We start from the raw sequence: 15692 nt of genomic DNA, 5'->3' as shown, positions 1-15692 counted from the left end.
GATTAAAGGAGTTGATCTCAAAGTCAATGTATAGAGGAACGGAAATCTAGAACGGCAACCGTTACAGAGTAAATCCTGGCGGTTAACCTGCCAATAGGTAGTGCCTACATGGTAGTGTTTCATGTAGACGATGTGTGGTTTCAACCACCGCTCTGATGATATGTGGCATTACTTGAGGTGTATTTTGATGAGGTTGTAATTTCTGTCTTTAGGTTTGGTAACGCCGATGCTTCAACCCGTAAAGTGCATATTGTTCCTGCAGAAGGATATTTCGGACTGGGTGCGAGTACTCCGTAAACAATGAGAAATTGTATGTGGATCTATGCCTGTTCCTTACCATGCTTCACACCGCTTTCGGGCTGATTTCTGCTCTACAAGCTCGAGGTATTCAAGATATAGTGGACTGAAAATAGAATATAATCTCTGTCAATTGAGTAATTTCATATTGTGAGACAGATCTGTAAATTCACAAGCCGATTGGATATGTTTCAGGATGCGACGCATAGAAATCCATCTGCCGGCATAATCAATTGCCGGGAATGTTCCCCGCGGAACCGATCATCGGTCGGTGGCTTATCTTATCGGCTTATCGCAGTGCCACGGGATACCCCTTTGAAGGAAAAGACGAGAAATTGGCAAAAAAAATGGTAGAAGATAGTATTACGGAGGATATTTAACTTCTCTAGTTGGAGTATTTAATGTCATCATACCAGGTAAGGTCGTGGAGATTTTATGCTGGTTTGGGATACTGGTACTATGGTGGTTGGTCTCCCTCAATGTTGGCCTAATATATATTTTGATGCCATGCAGCCGAGTACCGTGACAATGAGGACACTTCAGGGCACTTCAAGGCACTTCAGGGAAGTAGTACAGGATCATGTGGCGATGTCAAAAGAATACATCAGGCAGGGCTCATTGATACAGTCTGGCTTTCTGTCTAGGTCTCTAGACTCTAGGTGTGCGAAGTAAATCCACGCGTTGTTAATGGTCTGGCAAAACGCTAGACGGTATTACCCTGAAATACGAAATATCGTTGGCCTGGCCGGTGGTGACAAGACAGCGCAGTAATATGCGACAGAAATGGTTGTCTTGAAGTACATAGAGCACTACTCAGAACCCACCTTGGCGTTGCGAGAAGCCAATGCCATTGCCTTCAGTATCGCACTCAATGGTCTTAGCTCCGTTCGTTCCTGGGAAGCCGTCTCGACAAAATGGTTAAACCAGGCCACCAAGTCGAGATCTAATTCCATATCATGCCGTTCAGGAGATCCGATCATGTCCATGCTGACAATAAATAAGGGAATAAACTGGTGGAGCAAGATGAGACTGATGCCCCAGTAGGGTTGTGGAGTGGAGGACATGATTGACCGAGACATCTGAAGGCTTTTCCTAGCAATATCAACAGTGTGATATGGCAGGATCTGACCGCTTTGGTAACATTTCTTGGATTGGTAGAAGACGATGAGCATCTTGTAGCTGCTAAAGAGAATGTCCACGCAAAACCACGTGTCCGTGCGATTGGTCGTCGTAGTCAGAAGCTCCTCCTTTGCTTTGTCAGACTGATGAACTGCAAAGGGTTTACATGTGTATCAACATACCGGGGTCCAGTCTGACATGATCGTTTGCACCTCTTTGATAAGACCGTCTATCGTTTCATCATACTGTGAAGTAGACAACCCGGACTCCACATCGACGAGATCCAGGTATCTCAACAAGACGAGTGTGAGGCGCATTGATGCGAGGAAGTGGATTTGAACGAAGCGTGTAGATTCATCGTCCACGCCAGTGATACTCGGATCTGGGAAATTTACTGCCCAGGAACCCTCAGCAATGAGTGCTGGTTTACCAAAGGACAGGCGGAAGAGACAGTCTGTGCGAAGTAAATGCCAGAACTCGAAGCGCTTTCGGTTCTTCTCTATCTCAATCTCTGGCTCAGAGGGAGCATTGATCAAAGACGCCGGGCTGTTATGCGTTGACTGATCTGCATCGACAGAAAAGTACCCGAGAGCTCTGGCGATTGCGCAGGCATGTCCGAGGATCTTCCAGGATAGTTCACTGTTGCAACTTTCGAGGGCCATGGACATCTAAATCAAAGATCAGCCGTGCCTGGCTACGCCTAGCCAGAAGCCAACCCACCATGAAGAAAGCTGTAAATAGGTCTGCCGGCGTGTTTTTGATCTGACTGAGCCAGCTCTCCGTCAAATCCATACTTTTGCGGCAAAGAAGTTGTATGATGCTACCTTTGTTGGGATGAGGTTCCGAGTCCAAGAGGAGTCCTTGAAAGAGGACATTGTAATAAACTAATTGGATTGTAGAGTCAAACTGAACGTGGGGGCTATCCAGCAGATCCGAAATGGAAAGGATAAAGCTTCTTTCGAACGGGATCCGAAATCCCTCAAATTGATAGGTGTCATAGTACTCTTAAGGCATAATCAGCACACAGGTGGCTTGAACTTTGAGTGGATCAGAACGTACTATTTATCCAACTGCTTGCAGTCTCATTTGGAATAGCAGGAGGCGCCTGTACCTCAGATACTGTCGTATCTTCCAATTCGGCAATCTCCACCAATGCAGCCTCTACGGCCTGAATGCATTTCTCGTTCTCAAAGAAGCGGGACCAGACATTATCAAGGTGACAGAAAACGTTGGAGCGGAGCAGCGATCTGGTATTTTCGTCCTTCAACCCGCTCAGCATGATGTGTGTCACATCTCGTACTGGTGGAGGGGACTTGCTACCGGGTGGCAGAACAGTGCTCGTCGAGGCAGCATTGTCTGAGTCGGTAGACATTGAACGATACGCGTCTGCGGAATGTTCCACATCTTGATCAATCATACAGTGGTCTTCCAGTCGCTCTAGACGTCTGAGGATTTCCGAAAGAACATCCTTGTCATGAATCGCACTAGATTGATCGTCATTGCGTTAGTCCAACCACACGGCACGCGAAGGGGTCTTTCAAGATTGGGTACGGAAAGGAGACGGGGTACGCAAGGCACCTTCGCTTGGCAGACCGTTGTTTTCGTGGCAGGTAATGGCATTCTGCACCAACGGCTTCACATTTGTCACATCGCGGGTCGAGCCGGTTGCATCGAATCTAGCCTTCGTCAGTAAATGGGCCACCGCGAAGCGCGGTTCAGACTATTACCTTCTTGACCTGACAGCGGCTGCACTGAGAAAGGGGTCAGACTGTCTTGTTGTGGAGGATAACTGGGTCTGACTCACCGAGATGGGTTTTCGAGAGGTCATGGTCTGGCCGGGGATGACGGAAGGGATGCAACGGGGATCACAAAGTCCGAAAGCCCGGATGGAAGGCCTGACGGCCTCGCGCCCAGCCCGGACTTTCCAAGTCCCGAGTGTCCGGGACGACACTCCGCCCGCCCCACTTGGTCCCTGTTTCCTGTGGTCACTGGTCGCAATCCATCCTTCGCCTCTCAACAGAGCACTCCTTCTACCACCATGCATCTTACGAATACGAGTTCAGGCCACAGTTGCCTGGACCTGCCAAGACAATGCGGCACCTTTATAAATACAGCGCTTTTGCACCATCGCGCCTCATAGTGTCCACCATAGCACGCTATCAAAATGGATCATCTATCAGACAGTCCCAAAATGGACTGCCAGGACAAGAAACGCCAGGAGAACGCGCCGCCGCTTATTAACAATGACCAGCAAGATGTGATTCATGTTCAAGGTGAGGAGATTGGAGACAAAACGGCGGATACAAAGCCCGAGCAGCCTGCGTCTTTGGGCAACTACTTTGTATGCACTTGACTCCGCCATTCGTTCATCGCTCATATATACAGAGAGTTCTTTCGTACACCACGGGGAAAGATCGCATTATCCTCGCCATGGCACTGCTCTGCGCAATAGGATCCGGAGTGGTAAGTCAGTTCAGTCACGAGCGGATATGTGTTTAATACCTCCGTATAGCCACTACCCCTCATGAATATAGTCTTCGGCAGCCTTGTCGGTGCATTCAATGGGTACTTCTCGGAAGGGACAACTGTCACAGAATCAGAATTCAAATCATCAGTAAGCAGACTAAGGTAGGGGTTCCAAGAAAACACATTGTGCTCCTAAACTGACTTTCAGTAGCTTATACATCGTCTATCTCTTCATCGGAAAATTCACTTTGACATATTTTGCAATGGTAAGCTACACGCTCATCGCGCTGAATAATCACTCACAATAGTTAGTACTGTTTCCGTGTTATTGGCCTTCGTGTTTCAGCGACTTTGCGGCAGGAATATATGCGCACGCTTTTCGCCCAGCCAATCAGCAGGCTGGATCAAGTCTCGGTCGGCACAGTCACCAACACCATCACCACGCTCTCGAATTCGATCCAGCAGAGTATTTCGGATAAGTTGGCTATTCTGTTCCAATCACTCGCTTTATTGATCACAGCCTACATCATCGCCTTCAAGTATTCGTGGGCTCTTACTCTTGTCACCAGTGCTGCGCTTCTGTTTATCTTGGTGGTTGCCAGTGTGACGCTTCCCCTTATCACAAAGGCCCAACAAGGTGTTGACAAGGCAGATGAGAAACATTCGTCCATCGCAGCAGAAGTGCTTACCTCCATGCGAACAGTTGTATCTCTTGGTGCGGAAGGGCGCCTCGCCACGAAATACGCCCTTTGGATCGAAGAGGCGCGTAAGCGAGGGCGAGACATGTCCCTCTTTATCGGAGCCCAATTCGGCTTGATCTTCTTCGCTATGAACTCCAGCTATTCGTTGGCGTTCTGGTTTGGACTGAAACTATACCGCGAGGGTCACATAGCCAATATCAACACTGTAATCACGTGAGTATATCCAGGATGCCCTGCTGTGCATGCTAATGACCCATAGGGTATTCTTTTCCATCATGATTGCGGTCAGCGTTTTCGGAAACATCGTTTCGCCCATGATGATCGTGACCAAGGCTGCTAGTGCCGCAGGCTCGTTTTTCGAGATGCTGGACTCCGAGAAGATCGACACCAGCGGTCTTTGTCATCCAGATGTCTCGGCTCAGGCGGACATCGTTTTCAAAGATGTCCATTTTTCCTATCCTTCGCGGCCGGATATAAAGGCCTTACGAGGGCTGAATCTTCGATTTGAACAAGGGAAAACGACGGCGCTAGTAGGCCCGTCCGGCTCGGGGAAAAGTACGATTGTCGCGCTCCTGGAGCGATGGTATCAGCTAAGCACTAGCGGAGATGATCAAGATGCCATCTTCGTGGGTGAACATAACATCAATGACCTGGACCTGAAATGGTGGAGGTCACAAGTGGGCCTTGTACAACAAGAACCTGTTCTGTTCAACGACACCATCTTCAATAATATTTCCTTTGGGTTGGTTGGTACGGAACGGGAACATGAGCCCGATGAAATCAAGAGAAAGCTCATCGAGAACGCATGCAGAGAAGCTTTCGCGGATGAGTTTATTCGGCGTCTACCAGAGGTATGTGAATGTTGCCCGCTCGCTGCATGATCATAAATGACACATCCAGGGTTATGACACGATGGTTGGGGAGAACGGCACCAAATTGAGTGGTGGCCAAAGGCAACGCCTTGCTATAGCCCGGAGTATTGTGAAGCAGCCGACTATTCTGATATTGGACGAGGCAACTAGCGCGATCGACGTACGCGGCGAAAAGATTGTCCAGGCAGCCCTTGACCGGCTCTCGGAAAGTCGGACGACTATTGTCATCGCGCACCGATTATCCACCATTCGAAAGGCGGATCGTATTATTGTTATGAAAGGCGGTGTGGACATCGAGCAAGGCACGCATGAGGAGCTTCTGGCCATGGAGGATGGAGTTTACTACAACCTTGTCAATGCTCAGAAACTGCACCTTCTGGAGGATGATGAGACAGGCACCAGTGACGTCACCGAAGCACTCATGGAAGAGCTCAAGCCGGTGGATGACACGAGCCAGTATAGACAGGACGATAAGGAGCCATGCAAGAAAGGCCGAAGCTTTTTTGGCAGCATAGGGCTGTTCTTATATGAGCAGCGCGCTCATTGGCGGTTTTATCTTCCCGCCCTGATGGGTGCAGCTGGCGCTGGAGGTAAGAACTCTACTCTGACTTCCTGGTATGATACATCTTGGCTAAGGACCGTTGATAGCTGTGTTCCCACTGCAGAGTTGGTTGTTCGCAAAGCTTATTGAGGTGTTTCAGTATACCGGTCAGAGGCTGGTCCACGCAGCCAACTTCTGGGCATTGATGTTCTTCATTCTGGCCCTAGGAACCGCTGTTTGTTACGGAACGGTGGGATATGCCGCCAATAGATTCTCCGTGGTAAGACATGATCGATCCTAGCTTCTTTCCTTCTTATTTCTTCACCTCGCCTCCGTCTTTGCCTATATCCATTTCATACTTCTTATTGGCATTGTTCAATTGAAGCTGACAGATCTAGGAAATCTCATCTGCATGCAGAACGGAGTACTTTCACAACATCGCCAACAAGCCGATACCGTTTCACGACAGAATTGAAAACGCCTCTGGGTCCCTTGTTTCTCGGTTAGCCACAGATCCGAAGCAGGTTCAAGATCTTATCGGAATCAATGGTGCATTCCCGATGATATCGATATTCAGCATGCTTGGCTGCATCATAATCGCCTTTGTATTCGGCTGGAAACTCAGTCTTGTTGCAGTATTCGCAGCACTGCCATGTACGTTTCTCGCGGCATTCATGCGTATACGATATGAAATGCAATTCGAGGCAATGAATGCGGAGGTATACTCGGGAAGTTCGCAGTTCGCGGCCGAGGCCATAGACGCCTTTCGAACTGTTTCCGCATTGACAATGGAGAATTTCATCCTGGATCGATATTCTGGGCTTTTACAGCAGCAGCAATACAAAGCTTTCCGGAAGGCATGGTATGCCACACTTATCTTTGCCTTTTCCGACAGTGTTGAGCTCTGTGCTATGGCCCTCACGTTCTGGTATGATGCCCTCATTGTATGTGTGACATTCGATTGACTGTCCAAGGTACGGTGGTCAACTGCTCGCATCTAGAGAATATCAGCCAACATCCTTCTTCGTGATTTACATGGCAATCATCCAGGGTGGTCAGTCTGCTGGTCAATTCTTCAGTTTTGGATCCAACATTGCGCAAGCAACTGCATCCGCAAACCGTATGTTGGACCTCCGGCCGAGTCGAGCCGAACGAGAGATCGCTAGCCTGGGCGCAATGAAACCAGGATCCTTGCAATCAGGATCTGGAGCCAGCATTGAACTAAACGACTTGGCATTTAGGTATCCCTCCCAGGACACATCACTTTTCACGGGCCTCAATCTCAAGATCGAAAGTGGCCAGTTTGTTGCTTTTGTTGGGCCGTCTGGTTGTGGAAAAACAACCGTGATATCGTTGCTCGAGAGGTTCTACAACCCTTCGAAAGGAACTATTCTTGTTAACGGCCAAGATATCCATTCGATCGAAGCTTCCTACTATCGCCGCTCAATGTCGCTGGTCGCTCAGGAGCCCCGACTGTTCGAAGGGACCATTCGCGACAACATCACCCTCGGACTCGACAACTCGGAATTCACTGAGGGTGATCTCATTCAATCATGCCAGGATGCAGAGATCCACGACTTTATCACTTCCCTCCCAGAAGGATACTCAACTGACCTCGGGTTGAAAGCCCAGGCATCGCTCAGTGGAGGCCAACGCCAACGACTTTGCATCGCACGGGCGCTGTTGCGCAAGCCATCGCTGCTTCTACTGGATGAGGCAACATCAAGTCTTGATTCACAATCCGAAAAGGTGGTGCAAGCCGCCCTCGAGCGCTTGGCCGCGAAAAGAAGTATCACGATTGTGGCGGTCGCGCATCGGCTGGCCACCATTCAAAAGGCAGACACGATTTTCGTCTTTGGCGAAAGCCAGGTTGGGAATGGATCGCGTATTATTGAGCAGGGCTCGCATCATGAGTTGTTGCGGAGTAAGGGGATGTATTGGCAGATGGTTAGTATTTCCGGCCATATTTTTCGCTGTGTGCTAATGACTTGCAGTGTCAGGAAAATGCTCTTGACAAGTAGCTTCAAACTAGACATGTTCTCTTCATCAATTGGCCGGATGGTGTAGTTGGTTATCACGTATCGTTAACACCGATAAGGTCCTGGGATCGAGCCCCAGTCTGGTCATTGTTTTTAATTTTTCTGGGTTGCAACCCAGACCTATCACAAAGGATAGGCGAGTTTATTTTTTCCTTTTGGATTAGAGAGTTTTTAATTCTCCTGGGGGTGTATAGCACTTAGAAGTTGAATACTAATGCTGTTGCTGCGCGTGGGGGTCACCCTACCGCTAACGCTCACTATGTCAGTCGATCTACCTCAAGACACCCCTGGGTACGGCGGACGATGGTACCTAGACCCAAGCCAAGTATCAAACCTATAAAATTAGAAAATGATGTATTACAACCTTTGTCTATGACATCTAAGCAGCAAGGTACTCTAATACTAGAGACAGCATACTTCTACCTAATTCTGAATCCATCTTCTAATTTCACCAAGCCGATCACTCATCCTGAGTCATGAATATATATCCCCTCACCCCCCACAACCAACTCTACTCACCCCAACAAATCCCCCAACCCCAACTCCTCCAAGCGATACCTGGCCTGCACAAAACGAAACACCACCGCCCCCTATACAAACGCCTCCACATACCCCCGGAGCAGCGGCCACCCCGCCACCACCCTCCTCCCGTTCCCCAAACACCCCACCACCCTCTCCACCACGCCCTCCAACGCCTCCACCACCGACTCCCCCTTCACCATTGCAAAATGCTGCACGAAATTCACCGGCTCCTGAGCCACCATCACCTCCTTATAAAACGACAGGATATCGTTGATCCCGTTGATGATTACTGCTAACTCAGGTGCAAGTTGTACGAGGTACCGGGTAGATTCTGCCCCAAAGACACTCCTCGGTGCAAGGAGATAGATAAGAGCTTCAGGTAACCCGGTCTTGAAGCGAAAGTTAATCCGGAAACTTGTCACTAGTGGCGCGTAGGTGTATGTTCCCATCGGTATCAGATTCCAACACCGTAGCACTAACGAACTCGAGGAACGGATTTAGATACCATATCTGCGCTGTAGGGGTCGTAGTATCCATCTAGATCTATGAGCCGCTCTCTGCAGGATTCAAACACCGGAGATAGCGGTTTCTGTTGTAGGACATCTCGTCGGAAATTCTGCGCTTCGGTAGGAAAATCACGAATTAGATCGTCGATCGTGAAGAAGTAGGTAAAGAAGAGGGCGATTTTGGATTGGAGGTCGGGTGGATGGAAGGGGTAGCACCGGCAGGAGGCGTCGGCGGCGAGTTTGGCGATTTTGCGCATTTTGGTGGGGTTTAGGGGTTGGGTTTGGGAGAGGAGGTGGCAGTGGGTACGAAGCGAAGCGCTGCTAAGAAAAGAAAGATTTGGTGAGTATATACAAAGTTCCTTTATACGGGCCATTCGAAGCTTGATTTAACGCTAATGCAGCCCCTTTAAGGGGGAAAAAGGGCTACAAGGAAGGATTGTAAATCATTTCCTTAGAAGAGAGGAGCGCATTAAAGTATGAATAAAGACTGCAACCCCGCATATGATCCCGGGGTTGGAGTTCCGTGACAGTTCATGCCTGGGGCATTGGTTATCTAAACCTCCTACAAAAGCACAGAAAGAAACTGCCATTTCGAGCCCAGAATCCCCATCTTACTTTTTGGAACCACATTAATTACCGATGAACCCCGGACTATCTTCAAATACCGACTCAAGGCCAACTCCCGAAATTCTTGAACAATTTTCTCCTGTGCCGAACAACCATGGCGGAGTAAGTGTCCATCGCATTGGGTAGTCCAGAAGAATAACCGATGATAAATTGTTTAAACGCAAGACAATATCTTATCACTTCAACCTATCTCAGAGCAAAAACCGCTATATCGAGGCAATCATGAAAGTTGGACGAGAGTATCTGATGGAGCCTATGCAATACTGGGGGCTATCGACCTCCCAAGGAACCTCTTAGGCTTCTCTTTCGATGTTGGCACTGGCTAAAACCACCCATCATCCTCCTGGGGCTGAGGCTGTGGCTCAAGTACAGGCTCTTGAGCCTCTTCTGGCTCGTATGTCGGTGGGAGCTCTGGCTCAGCCTCTTCGGGTATTTCGAGTACCGGCTCAGGTTCCATCGGGGGTTCAGCTTCTGGTAGTGCCAATTCAAAATCCTTACCAGGGATAGGAAGCCCTTTCTTCACCAACATCTTCTCTCGTTTCTTCCGATCTTTGGATGAGAGCGTATGCCAGTTGGAGTAGAGAGGACTGTCTGGTATCTCGGGAGGTTCAATCTCAGGTTCAGGCTCAGGGTCGGCTTCATAACCGAATTCAGGTTCTGGCTCATGGAGTGCTTCTGCTTGAGGTTCGGGTTCTGCATCGTATACAGGCTCAGGCTCAGGCGGGAGATCTGCCTTATATATCGGCGCTGGCTCAGGCTCAGGCTCTGGTTCCGATGTCGGTTCAAGTGGTTCATATCCAGGACTTTGCTCCCTCACGGGTCGAGGAGAGGAGAACGATGATGCTGGAGGTTGATAAGGTTGATCAAGGACAGGGGAAAAAGGGACAGGGGAAAAAGGGACAGGGGATACAGGCGGGGGTTCCTCATAAGGCTCCTCTACCGGAACAGCCTCAGGGACCTCAACAGCCACCTCATGAACCTCTTCAACGTGATCATCCTCGACCTTACTGTTAACAGCATCCTCCAACGTGGCTATCCTCTGAGAGTATATCTCCATGACTGCCGCCACCAAGAACTGGTCGAATTTGACATCAGTGCCGACGCCATACTGCGCAACATCCTTCCTAAACTGCAATGCATCCAATTCAAACGCAGAAACGAGTTTATCGCGAACGAAGGTCTCAAACCAAGCATCTTCACTCGGAAGAGTCGTATACACCTTGCGCGCGATGTTCAGGATTTCGAGTGTCGTTACCGAGTCATCGAAAGTACACATGTATTCCCTCGCAATATCTTCTAGTCCGGTGATTTCATATCGTCGTGCGGCCTGGTAGGCGTATACGCTGCATTCGAATTCCCGACTTCGAGGATTACAGTATGGGTCATTGGTGGACGGTGCAATGGTTTGGTAGGTGCCGGTATAGAGGAAGTGGATTAGAGTGTGTCCGATATCTGGGTTGATGTCGTCGAGACTGGGACGATGCCAGGAGTAGGAAGGATTCAGTCGCGGGTATGGACGCAGGTAGTACTCCGGGACGCCGTAGACGTTACCGCCGATAATAACCTGTACAATAGCTGTGGAGTAAGGGCTTTAGGAAATCCGTTAGTGGCGAAGTATTTTTAGACAGGATGATAGCGTCACCTGGTTGGGGGTTGATGATATTCATTGACCGAGGGCATAGGGGACGGTGGTGGCAGTTCGAGCTCGTCAGTCATAACTGTTTGTTTCGATTTCTTTTTCTTGTCTTTCTTCATGTTGACGGTTGAAGTAGGGAAAGATGTGGGTATTGAATTCGCCCGTTGTGAGGATATGCGAATGTGTGGGTATAGCCCTCCGTTAACCTGGGAGAATATTTAGAAGATGAGAAGTGCGGTTGAAATATTTTCTAGGGATCCATCCTATGATTGTAGGTAAAATGCGATGGGCATCAATGGAACCCAACAGATGGAACTGATGGTTGCCTCGAGTGACCCCGCGCGGACACGTCAGTAGCACACAAGGCTGAGGGCTTTGCAGCGCGAGTTGACAGGGATGTAGCACAGGAGCATCCCGTCGGTGGAGAGGTGGTTTAATTGGAGGGAACTGACTTGCGCTATGGCGGGGAAGGCGCATATGCAGCAACGCTGAGCTGGCGACCCGACTTGCTGCGTCAGGCTCACGCCATTGCAGGCGTCTATATCCCACTCATCGATTACAGATAAGACCTGTGCCCTATATAAGTCCTTCCAAGTAGAAGCATGATACATACGACCACAGGGTGTGGAAAACAGGGCTTCCCGTCCGCTCAGCCGTACTTAAGCCACACGCCGGGAGGTTAGTAGTTGGGTGGGTGACCACCAGCGAATCCCTTCTGTTGTATGTATTTCTTTTTTTTTTCATATCTCCTGATACAACTTTGTCATTACACTTATATTAGCTCCCAGACTATTCCGTGGTTATACCACGTTGGGTGGGCGGAGGTGGAAATACACTAGGGCAAGTGACGGGAGACTTCAAAGTTCATCCCCGCCATCACCACCCATGTATCGTATCAATATCTGAAACCGATGATATCCCATGATGAACATATGCATTAAACGGGCAACGCTATAATCTAGTCGTAGAATGAGCGCCCCACCTCAACGCAGGGTAGCGTTGTCTCATTGCATCTGGAATTTCTCCACGCTGACATACAAGGACTGACTATTGGCCAGAAAGGACCTGGTAGTTCGCAAATCGATGAGTTGCATAGATAGCTGAACGGCTAATACAAATTGGGATGGAAATGATGGTGCTGGGGATATATAATAACCAGGTTGCTTAGATGCCTGGGAATGAGTACTGGATCCATATCATTAGACAATCGCCTGTTTTCACATCTATCTCGAATATTTCAGTATTCAAGAAATCAATAACCCTAACTACATAGATTCCTTTCTTACGATTCATATCGTTCAAGCCAGGCAATACCTCAATCCGCTTCATGGTCTCTGGTCATTCCACACTCAGAATAAGCACCTTCAACAGGACGCAGCGTGTACAGTACCATACACACACATCAAACATTAATCCGGAGCATAGACACCAACATCCAAATCACTGCTCAATCCGCCGAAGAAACTCCCCCACCTCCCTCCCCAAAATCCCCTCCCTCACCAACTGCTCCGCAGACTCCACAATCCACGTCTGGCAATCCCTCTGCACGATCCTCCTCCCAACAGCTCTTCCCTCCCCACCATCCCCAACACTATTCAACGTCTTCTCCGGCACCTCCACTTTATACAACCTCTCCTCAAACCCGCACACCGGAGTGCTATCAATATTCTCAACCCCATCATTAAACATCACTTTCTCATCAACATACTGCCAATCCAACCACTGCAACGGGATTCGCTTGGTAGGTATATCAGGACTGGTGCGGAGGTCATGACTGCGTTTGATCTCAAAGATAAAGCCGTTCCGCACGTCCCCGGTTGCGTGGATCTTGACGCCAATGTTGGGGTCTCCCGGGGAGGGGATCCAGTATGCCCAGTGGTCATTGAAGGGGTGGCCGTTGAAGATGTGGAGTTCGAGTAGGAGGGAGTTGGGGGGTCGGGTGGGGGGGATACGGGGTGGTTTGGCTGGTTGATGGGGGAGGAGGAGGAGGGATGGAGGACATGATTTCGTTTGATCTCTTCATTGTTTCGTTGCAGATGATGCTTTTGAATAGGTAAGGTATTACTTGGGTTTAGTAGATGGCCTGTTGTTGCTGCCTAGTCATTGGGGCACGAGCATTGGTGCCCGTTGCCGGGGTAATCAAGGTAAGGCATTCTGCCCAAATGAGGGCGTTGTGCTTCTCGTAGTCGACTCGTCTTGCCAGTAGACTAAGCCTTAACGCTTTCGATAACCTTTTATCTTTGAACATTATCATCAATAGCCCATTCTCATAGTAGCAGGACGATATCGCCGTACCCTTACTAGTACGTGCCCTAGGTAACATTTCATTTGCTGCAAGCATAGAGCAGGCGCTTAAGCATCAATCGCATACATCAAAGAGTAATCAAATCTTCCGCATCTCAATCAAGCCCTCCCCAGCTTTAGGATACGCTTCAAATGTAATCCTCAACCCCGCCAACGCAGCCAACTGCGCCCACTCCTCCTGGCTCCTCTCCCGACCGGCATGCAACACAATCATCAACGGATGGAGGTTTCCCAGATCAGCATGTTTCGCAAACTCGTGAATCAAAAGCCGTGAATACGGCGCCATCGCCTCTGCCACCTTCTGCAGTAACCGCGCAGACTCTAAATCTGACAGATTATGCAACACATGCGACAGATGATAGACCAATGCCCCCTTGATAGGCTGTGGACTATTCCCTTCTTTGGAATTCCACGTGGAGAGCGTGACGCCCGGAATATCTCCAATATCCCCGTTAAACTCCTGCACCACGAGATCTGATTCTTGCAGTTGGGGAAACGCATCCTTGATCTCGAGAAGGAGCTCTCCGCGACCACCGCCAATATCGACCATCGTTGAGGGGACGGAGCCGCCAGCTGCGTTAAGAACAGATTGGAGATCGTACCCTAGTGCAGCGAAGCGTTCGGGGGCGCTGCTTGTCTTGATGTATTTGCCTTGCATGAAGGTGTTGAAGCTATCCATACGACCTTCGGATGCCATGATGGAGTAGGTGTGTTGGTTGGCTAGGTCGGGTCTGCCGATGCATTGATAGGCGTATTGGAAAGGGGTATCCTTTTCTTGGAAGGGGTATTTGAAGTTGTCGGCTTGGAGCTTTCGCATAAGGAAGGCGGATGCGAATAGAACTTCTGTTGTACTATACGATATCAATGGATGACAGGAGAGATGAGAAAGTCGCCTGGACTAACAGGTGAAGTGCCCCGTGCAAGGCAGAGGGAGTTGCTTCGAGGTGCTTGGTGATCGCATTTGCTTGGTATAACTTGTCCACTTGGTCAATGAAGCCCAGGCAGGCCATGGCGAAGAGTGTATCCGCTGGAGGTGTCTAGATCAGCTATAATAGAAGGTTTCAATGGTCTAACGATATACCCACCAACCAAAGCCAAACCTACAGAATGATGTGTCAACGGAGATATGAGCTCAACGGCGGTGTCACGTACATGGCTCGTGATCGCCAGATTTCATGTCCTTGTGATATAGAGCAAGGACTTCTTCCGAATGAGCCGGCCTCTCGAACCTCGTCAGAATGTCGAAGAGGCGGAAATGAATCGCAACAGGGACGAAGCCGAGCGCAGCCACCTTGCCAAAATCAGCACACGGCACTCATAGAGAGCGCTGAACTGACCGAGTTGACGGTGCCTCCAAGCGCTAGTCCAGCTTCAACGGACGACATCTTATTTGGTAATGTATCACCTGGGGATAATAACTCTCAAAGCAGGCGTCTCCTAGAGCGGGTACCAAAATATATATTCAAATAGCGCATGGTGCGATAGAGTAAGACAATTCAGCAGCACTACCTTGGAAACTGACTGATTGGATGATTCCATGGCACGCTGCATGGCTAGTGTGCTCATATTTTCGATTTTGGGGCACTATCTAGCCCGGTCCAGTTGTTCGGGCAGACATGCATTCGCACACCAGAATTATCCCGGATCTCACTCAGGTGCATGTGGTAGTCACCTTCATGGTGCTGAACTGGCATCATGATAAGACGATTTTATGTCTGCATCAGCTTCGTCATATTCCTAAAGCACTGTAAGCTATTGACTAATATTTGAGACCCTAGTTCTTCACACCCCACATTCCCTAGGGTGCGGCACTCGCTTTAAGGGATCAAAGAGTATAGTCTCACAAAAGTCTGTGATGGACAAGATGCATTCAACCGCTATTCAGTCACTAGTCCCTGTATCCTATTCAAAATCTGCCTCACCCCAACTTTTTTTATCTTATCGTCCTTCCTCATTCTCTCTTGCCCGGAAGCTTCAATACAAACGCATGGCATTGTTTGTTCATAAGAGATTTTTTTTAAAAAAAAAATTTCATAGTACACTGTGGTTAAGCAGATGATGC

The 15692-nt window shown here is 49.1% G+C and overlaps 6 protein-coding genes and 1 non-coding gene across 7 annotated transcripts; 2 read left to right on the top strand and 5 right to left on the bottom strand.

The window, feature by feature from the left end:
• Positions 1-748: 748 nt before the first annotated feature.
• BO80DRAFT_428344 (transcription factor domain-containing protein) lies at positions 749-3210 on the bottom strand. Its single transcript, XM_025720232.1, has 6 exons — positions 3144-3210; positions 2995-3092; positions 2476-2900; positions 2137-2420; positions 1599-2084; positions 749-1544 (listed from the first exon to the last, which is right to left on the bottom strand). The coding sequence occupies exons 3-6, from the start codon at positions 2786-2788 to the stop codon at positions 1107-1109; spliced, it is 1521 nt and encodes a 506-aa protein (XP_025571677.1). The 5' UTR covers positions 2789-2900; positions 2995-3092; positions 3144-3210; the 3' UTR covers positions 749-1106.
• A 233-nt stretch (positions 3211-3443) lies between these two features.
• On the top strand, positions 3444-8381 carry BO80DRAFT_428343 (ABC transporter ATP-binding protein). Its single transcript, XM_025720231.1, has 11 exons — positions 3444-3757; positions 3802-3879; positions 3929-4044; positions 4094-4148; positions 4195-4796; positions 4843-5434; positions 5484-6045; positions 6104-6276; positions 6395-6924; positions 6971-7943; positions 7991-8381. Exons 1-11 carry the CDS (start codon positions 3581-3583, stop codon positions 8015-8017), a joined length of 3885 nt encoding a protein of 1294 aa, XP_025571676.1. The 5' UTR covers positions 3444-3580; the 3' UTR covers positions 8018-8381.
• Positions 8049-8122, top strand: BO80DRAFT_t258. The gene has a single exon. It is a non-coding gene; the product is annotated as a tRNA-Val (tRNA).
• A 244-nt stretch (positions 8382-8625) lies between the features above and the next one.
• On the bottom strand, positions 8626-9320 carry BO80DRAFT_448518 (terpenoid synthase; the record flags this gene model as incomplete). Its single annotated transcript, XM_025721678.1, has 2 exons — positions 8626-8978; positions 9038-9320. The coding sequence occupies 2 exons, from the start codon at positions 9318-9320 to the stop codon at positions 8626-8628; spliced, it is 636 nt and encodes a 211-aa protein (XP_025571675.1).
• A 258-nt stretch (positions 9321-9578) lies between these two features.
• On the bottom strand, positions 9579-11719 carry BO80DRAFT_415003 (uncharacterized protein). Its single transcript, XM_025718127.1, has 2 exons — positions 11333-11719; positions 9579-11279 (listed from the first exon to the last, which is right to left on the bottom strand). The coding sequence occupies exons 1-2, from the start codon at positions 11443-11445 to the stop codon at positions 10013-10015; spliced, it is 1380 nt and encodes a 459-aa protein (XP_025571674.1). The 5' UTR covers positions 11446-11719; the 3' UTR covers positions 9579-10012.
• A 1047-nt stretch (positions 11720-12766) lies between these two features.
• On the bottom strand, positions 12767-13574 carry BO80DRAFT_496399 (uncharacterized protein; the record flags this gene model as incomplete). The annotated part of the gene is made up of 2 exons (XM_025724023.1): positions 12767-13290; positions 13439-13574. 2 exons carry the CDS (start codon positions 13572-13574, stop codon positions 12767-12769), a joined length of 660 nt encoding a protein of 219 aa, XP_025571673.1.
• Positions 13575-13602: 28 nt separating this feature from the next.
• BO80DRAFT_414999 (putative O-methyltransferase) lies at positions 13603-15025 on the bottom strand. The gene is made up of 5 exons (XM_025718126.1): positions 14968-15025; positions 14783-14921; positions 14716-14730; positions 14534-14657; positions 13603-14481 (listed from the first exon to the last, which is right to left on the bottom strand). The coding sequence occupies exons 1-5, from the start codon at positions 15013-15015 to the stop codon at positions 13710-13712; spliced, it is 1098 nt and encodes a 365-aa protein (XP_025571672.1). The 5' UTR covers positions 15016-15025; the 3' UTR covers positions 13603-13709.
• Positions 15026-15692: the final 667 nt, after the last annotated feature.

Source organism: Aspergillus ibericus, assembly GCF_003184845.1.
Source record: "Aspergillus ibericus CBS 121593 unplaced genomic scaffold BO80scaffold_46, whole genome shotgun sequence".
Taxonomy (NCBI): Eukaryota; Fungi; Ascomycota; class Eurotiomycetes; order Eurotiales; family Aspergillaceae; genus Aspergillus; species Aspergillus ibericus.
The sequence above is the reverse complement of the archived record's forward strand: the minus strand, read 5'-3'. Positions and strand labels throughout refer to the sequence as shown.